Source organism: Blennius ocellaris (assembly GCF_963422515.1).
Source record: "Blennius ocellaris genome assembly, chromosome: 17".
Classification (NCBI taxonomy): Eukaryota; Metazoa; Chordata; class Actinopteri; order Blenniiformes; family Blenniidae; genus Blennius; species Blennius ocellaris.
The window spans coordinates 17,779,232-17,786,596 of NC_137666.1; the positions used below are offsets into that span (position 1 = coordinate 17,779,232).

The following is a 7,365-nucleotide window of genomic DNA, read 5'->3' on the forward strand; positions in this document are numbered from 1 at the left end:
TATCCAGTCACAATCACACCTTATTCTGAAGTTACACTGCATGTCTCTCTTGCCCATTTTCTTATTTTGATTCGATTTGAGTAATATATTTAGTCTATATTCTCTATTTTATTTTGGGTGATATGTCTCCACTGTCAGAGCGCAAGCAATCCAAGGGGACTTTTCATGTGTTGCAATGGTTTGTACTCCCAGCTCATAGTGAGAATTTCATAGTCATCATTGGTAAGAATGATCTCATGTTCAATAGCCAACTGCATCTCTGTTCAGAAAGTTTAAACTTCGAGGATTTTCATCTATTAGCACTTTACAAATGTGCACGTTTATGTATAAATTCATTAATACTATAGAAGATGTTCTAAACTTTTTTAATTACTCAATCAAATGTTGTTCGAACAGGAGCTCATTAATTCTATGTTGTGGTTCAGTTGAATGTCTTGTATTATTATATATATATATATATAAATATATCTATATTTTATTTCTATTATAGAAATATAAAAATGTTTATTGATGAAGAGGAGTCCATATAAAAGTGTATCCCACCTTCATGCAGCCCGCTGAGATTGGCTCCCAGTGATCCTGAGTTGGATAAAATACACTGAAGATGGAAGGAGGGAGTTTGATCCTTCAATGTTATAGTTCCAGAATATTGTTTATTTCCTGCAGGAAAAACAGCTTCAAGGAATTCACAACACAGTTAAAGTGACAAAGTGCTTAAAAATGAACCTAAAACAAATGTAAAGGAGAATGAAAAAGTCTCATTTAAAACTATATGTTATTTAACACAGTATATTACTAGATCTCATGTGAATATTAATGTATTTCTTGTAAAGCACTTTGTGATTGAATGGGGTTATAAAATGTCTTGTCAAATGTGCAGAATTAAGTAGAACTTGACTAAAATAAATAGTTTTTCCACAAAGATGACTCACCCTGCATGAAACCATCTTTAAACAGAAACAGAGAACAAGACAAGAGACGTTGGGTGGAGGATTGAATTTCACTTTAATCCTGGAACACAAATCAATACATTAAAAAGATGTGTTGTGCTAAGATGGAAAAAGAAAAGATGAATTAGTATTTATTGTAAGAATGTAGTGAATGTAAATTACGTAATGATCAAAAAAACAAAACCCAACTACCAACATGTCACACTCCTTTACAAGTGCAGTTAAGATAAAAAAATACAGAGAAAACAAAAGCTCATCCTGCCGAATGAATCAAACTGCATGAAGTTTAACAATGTTTGTGGAGGTCAAGTTGAATCGACACGAAAAAAACAACAACAACATAAAAAGTAAACAAACTCTGAGTGCGTTGATCTGGGTCACCAAGAAGCTGAGCTGGATTTCAGAGGTGAAGAGTCAGAGTTTATTTACATACGACTCTTTAAGGTGTTTTGTTGTGACTTTGAAGTCTAAGTAAAATATCAGTTTAATCGTTTTTGTTGTTGTTTAACATCTCTGGAAATCGTCAAATTATTTATTCTATTATACTGCTCTGATCTTTATTCGAAGACAAGTCTGATAAGTGCAATTAAAGGAGCAGCTCGGGGGCGTCTGGATTCATTCAAATAACTATTTAAAATCACCCCTGTTTGCTTTGTGATGAATACGGATAAAAAAAAAAAAAAATCAATACTGGGATGACTGGCTGTATACTTCAGATCGGATTACACTGTGGTGGTAAAATCAACGCTGCGCTGAGGAGCCCAGTTTATAAATTGTTCCCTGTTACCTGGCGGCGTGTTCTGGATGAGCTAAGGAAATATGCACGATCAGCTAGCAGCTAAACATCAGCACGTCTTCGTCAGATTTGCTTTTTTTTTTTTTTTTTTTTTGCTCACGGTTCGTCCGAAACGGACAAACGTAATGTGCGAGCCAATCTAATCTGATATGTCATTATGCCTAACAAAGCGAAAAACTCATCGTCACAAATGTGCTGCTTGAAATACAGAAAGCGGGACCACTTGTGAACATTCAAGTCAAACGACGAACAGTTAGCGGCGGCGAACGCCGCTGCGTGTGTTACAGTGCTGCTGGGGGAACGAGGAGTCGGTACGTCGCAAAAAGGGAAAACTGCACGCTGGTCTTGATTACACGGCGGTCTACAAACCCAAGTCCAATACCAAGTTGGGAGGCCTTTATTACCTTTAAAGCTTTCGTCTGTGGTCTCATATGGCTTTTCGTAGAACACCCATAGCAGAGTGTATGGGAGTGTGTGAGTGTGAGTGTGTGTGGGTGTGTCCCCTCCAAGCATTTAAACACACACTTTCAATGTTATCTCCTGTGTTTTCCAGCAAAAGAAAGAAAAAAAAAAAAAAAAAAAGTGAATAGAAAAAGAGTTTACAATAGAAATAGAAGGCGCCATGGTAAAAAGGCAATAGCAAACTTGGATAAACTGCATCTTACGTCCTGTGGTCGCCCCTTTATCCCAGCCTGAGAGCTTCACCGAGTCCTCGTGAGACTAAGTGCTGCCGTTTCTTTCTCGCCGTTCGTTCTCTTCCTCTGCAGCCTGTCAGCGAACTAACCAGGGGAAACGCGTCCGCCCTCCCGACTGTCCTCGCGTGTGCAAAAGGTTAGAAGAGGGAGCAAAAAGCTACCGCTGTACGGGGTCGTGGATCCGGGGCCGCTGTTTAACAGCGCGAGGAAACCTTCCGCTGCTTCACTGGCCCGGCTTCTGTTGTTGGTTCTCCGTGGGGCCGGTGTTGGCCGAGCCTGGACGGGAGGAAAGTGTTCTCATGTCAACACGCTGGGATCGCACCCGCGAGACCCGACTTCATGTCGGAAACCGCTTCCTTTGCTCACCTGGGCCGCCTGTCGATTGTGCGTCGTGTTGAGGAATGCTTGGCTGAGCTTGTTGTTGCTGCCTAAACACACAGAGGAGATCTGAATTCTGAATGTTCTATTCAACCGACACGGATGCGTCTCAAAACAACTGATCATCGACTGCAACTGTTGGAGAAAATAGCAGCTGATGTCGGAGGGTAACGAATGTAATGACACATTAAAAACACTGTTGGTGCATATAAAATGGTACATAATTCAGTTACGGTACTATGAATACCAGATGTAGGTGGATGTCAAATTTATAAAGATTTAACGAACTAGGCTCTTTTCACATGTTTGAAATGACATGTATTCAACCATAATAAACTGAAACGTTTCAAGCACCTATAAATAAAACCAGTGTATGTTTAATAAATGTGAAATAATAGGAGGAGGTGGTGCAATGTATTGTGCTCACATGAATACTTCAGTGTCATTGTGTTCCATCTCAACTTACCGATCAAAGTAGGCTTGTCTCCTCTTCCTCAGCTCCTCGGCTGTAAGAGTTTCATTCTGACTCTCCCTTTGTCCTCCGGCTGCCGGCCCCCCAGATTTCACATTCCTCACCACACACTCTGAAGCTTTATTGCTCATCACTGCTCCTGTGACACAATAAAAAAAAAAAAAAGAAGCCAATTTTTACAATATTAGCCATTATTTACACTGAGTGCCACATGAATTCTTTCAGAATGGCTCGTCCTCAACCTTGCATGCTGAGCTGAATGGCTCTGCGGAGGTCGGCCTCCTCGTCTTCGACATCGATGTCCTGTCTGCTGAGAGCCAGAGCTTTCTTCAGCTCTTCATCTTCATCCACCACCTCCTCCTCTACGCCAAAGCCCACCTCCGTGTGGCCCAGAGCTGCTGACCTGCTGCTCGGAGCAAACAGCTTCAGTCAGTGAGGAGACACAACATAAAATATGATACTTCCACATCACTCTCACACACGCACACACACCCTGCACTTGTCTGAGCCTCCTCCTCTCCGATGAGCCTCGGCCGCTGCTGCTGCTGAACCCTCATGATGGCCAGGATCTGCTCAGCTTCACACTCGGGAAGGTTTCCACGGATCACAAATATAGAGTAGCCTACAAACATGACAACTTTTAAAGGCTTTTCCTCAGTAAAACATCTCCAACAGTGCATTTGTATACAGTACCTTCTTGTTGTAACTGTGCCAGGAATAGCGCTAGATACGTGTCCGATATCAGTTCGGGTCCCGTCAGCAGAGAATTCAAGTTAAACCACTGCAGTGAAAACGAAAGTGCCTTAAGTCCATCAGGGAGCATCATTACATTTCAAGAAGAGAGGAGTTCATTTCTTACCTGTTGTCCTAGCTTGCGTATAGTGAACCAGTGCTCTTTGTAGTTGCAGATGAAGGCCTTTTCATTTCTGAAACATGAAAGTCGCCATCAGCTTAAACTATCAGCATGCATGTCGTTGAACTACCACGAAAGAAACACTTAGAGGAAACCCCACATTGGATTGATCATCAGGCTTTGGTACTCCCGACTGTTGAAGAGGATCAGCTCCAAGCCCCACACTCGCAGAGCATTGCTAATTACCTAGAAAAAACAACAAAAAAGGAAAGGATTTAAAAAAAATGTATATTTCAGTGTTCTAGAGTATTGTAACAGTGTGTTTACAGGTCTCTACAAATATCTCAAACTCACTTGTATTGAGAAGAAGCCACTGTCGTCCATGTTCCCAGATGGTTGCTGTAAACACATTCAGATGAAAACAAAACAAAACAAAAGAAAGAGTAAATGGTCCGATCACACATTAAGTATCGTGCTGGAGCGACATTAGTGCTTAAAGAGTCCTCACCTGTAAAAAGGTCCTGTACTCCTCGCTGGCCATGCCTCCCTCTGCCATCCTCATCCTCTCCTCTTCATCAAGCTGATGTGCAATGGAGGATAGATCCACGGGAGTGAAGTACTCGCCCTGCAGGAGGTTGTTGAGGCAGTGCTGAGCGCAGAGGGAGCCCTCTTGCTGCAAACAGAAATGTTGCGGCTGTTTAATAAGTGACTAAAGTTTAGATCAATGTTCCCCAACTATTTACTTGAGGGATGCGACTGTTGTATCCCATCGTTGGCGCCCTCCTATGGGGGTGGGTGCCCCCTGGTTGGGAATCACTGGTTGAGAGGATTTACTCTGCCACAACAAAAATAGCAGGAGAGGAGCAGTACAAAGCTGGATGGTTCATTTTGTGTTCAATATTTGTTGCATGAAAGTGGTTCTGTGGCAGACCAGACTAGTTATGTTTGAGATGGCAGATAAACACAAACACAGTTTACTGGACCTATTGTAGAATATCTTAAAATATCTTGTCAATCTGGGTGCATGGAGACGGTTGGAATTAGTTTATACATCTTGTACCGTCACGCTGAACATCACAGTGCAGTGTCCACAAATTCCTCTCATTATTTTGTATTAAATTTAGCGTAAGGGGCTTTGTGACTCTTGATTTTGAAAAGTGGACCAGAAGATAAATGATTTTCCTACTTTGAAACATCCTCAAACTCCTCGACTTCCTGTGATATTTTTACATGAGGTATGAATTCATGAGCTACCGTGTGTGCCACATCATCATGTCCTCACAAATGTACAGCCTCTCAGTGACGAGCTTCATGACTTCTGATGAAAATATGCCATTGTACACAAAGTAATGTCTAAGGATAGCATACTTCAGCCTACATAACTGAGCAAGACTTGTTTTCTGAAGTAATAGTTTTACAGGTTACAGCTTGTGCTTTGTGTATAATTTCATTACGTCGCATACATTTGGCATCCGGGTGTTTAATGTCAATAACATTGTCCTTGGTGCAAGTGACTCATGTGCATCTATACTGGTGACGCCATTATGATACCTCGTCCCTCCCCAACTACTGCAACGTCTTCATTACAGGCCAGCTTCAATTTTATCCATCTTGCTTTTTCATAGTTTCCATTGAGTTTGAGCCACAAATAAAACTTAATGCATGGTTTCTAACACAAATATGCACATGTAGGGTTGTGTATGTTGAAAGCTATGTATCTCGGTATGTGGTTTGACAGGAAACTTGCATTTGAAACCCACAAAAATGTGCTACTCACAAAACTCAAATCCTGCATTACTTTTCTTTACCAAAACAAATTGCATTTCCCAAGCTGCTATCTGCTTCTTGACTGGAGCTCCATTCAGGACTGACCATTGCTCCCAGTATTCCATGATAAACTGGACAGACAGACAAACTCACTGATTTAATTTAATTTACAAAACTCCTCGACATTATCTAGTGCCGTCTCAATGTTCACGACACAAATCGCAGTCTACATTCGAGTAGATTTATCAATCTGGTCATCCTTTAAGCCCGTACTGCCTTTCCTTGCTCATCATTTCAGTTTTCTGTTACAAATGACTGAAATCATCTCAACATACTTTAAAACTTCCTGTATTTATTACACAAATACCATACAACCATAATGAAAGATCACTGCACTTTATAGGGCTATAAATACTGTTCCCTTTATTTTAAGATTGCGTGTCAGTTTTATTGTATATATTTGTTTCTATGTTTATCTTTGTGTCTCTTGGCCAGCAAGTCAAAGTATAACTGGTTCTTAATGGACACTGCCTGCTAAAATAAAGGTGGAATTAATTAAAACATGTCTCCCTGAGCATAAGGTCACGCAGTCATCAGTCAACTATACATCAAAACATTTCCGGTTCTGGGTTTGTTGAGATATTTAAGATAAGCTCCATCTGTGGTGAACTCTCCAGCTGGTTCATCACTCAGTCGCTAAGAGCTACAAGCAGCGAGCTAAACTACGTAAACAACACAAACTAGTTTCATGTATTTTCTTTGACAACACACGGACCTTCTCTTGACAAAAAAGACAAAACTGCGCGCCTGCAGCCCCTAAAAACGTCTCAGCGTACTCGCTCTTGTCAATAAATAAACTTTTCTCCATGTCTGGTTAGCAGCCGAGTTAGCATGTTAGCTTTGTGAACAACAAAACAGACACACAACACTCCAGATCTCCCAGCAACCGGCTCCGTGAGGGCAACGAAACGAGCAGCGAGACGAGTCTAAACGCCGGCGGAATCCATTTAGAGGGCGGATTAATCTAGATGAAATGTTTTGACTTACTTTCTCGTGAAATATGGAATCCATCATCAGCTTCTGTCAAACATTGACCTCTGACCTGTGGCCCCGCCTCTTTCTTCTTCTTCTTCGAGTAAACAGCCGTAAACTTCGTCTGCGTTACATTAGCGCCTCCTCTGGTTGTTACTGTCCACAGTTTTTCAAACGTGATAACAGATTATTGTGAACACAGAATAGAATGGAATAGAGTAGAAATACTTAATTAATCCCCGAGGAAAATTCTTTGGAGTGTTGTCCGTGTCCCCTGGTTTCATTCAGGGGGCCAATGTGGACATTGTGATAGAGTACAAATATCTGGGGGTGTGCATAAAGAATAAACTGGGCCAGGTGCTGAAGCACTGAAGCTGTATATGGGCCAAAGTCGTCTCTTTTGTTTGAGGCTGCTCAAGTTC

The 7,365-nt window shown here is 41.3% G+C and overlaps 1 protein-coding gene across 2 annotated transcripts; it reads right to left on the reverse strand.

Annotated features, from left to right (window-relative positions):
- Positions 1-1,016: 1,016 nt before the first annotated feature.
- Positions 1,017-7,002, reverse strand: atxn3 (ataxin 3). 2 transcript variants are annotated; one of them, XM_080513370.1, is made up of 11 exons: positions 6,959-7,002; positions 4,653-4,817; positions 4,499-4,543; positions 4,305-4,390; positions 4,151-4,217; positions 3,985-4,072; positions 3,784-3,913; positions 3,534-3,697; positions 3,286-3,430; positions 2,808-2,869; positions 1,017-2,717 (listed from the first exon to the last, which is right to left on the reverse strand). In XM_080513370.1, exons 1-11 carry the CDS (start codon positions 6,983-6,985, stop codon positions 2,665-2,667), a joined length of 1,032 nt encoding a protein of 343 aa, XP_080369496.1. In that variant the 5' UTR covers positions 6,986-7,002; the 3' UTR covers positions 1,017-2,664. The 2 variants fall into 2 exon arrangements, with proteins under 2 accessions (XP_080369496.1, XP_080369497.1); XM_080513371.1 differs by lacking the exon at positions 6,959-7,002 and adding an exon at positions 4,888-4,988.
- Positions 7,003-7,365: the final 363 nt, after the last annotated feature.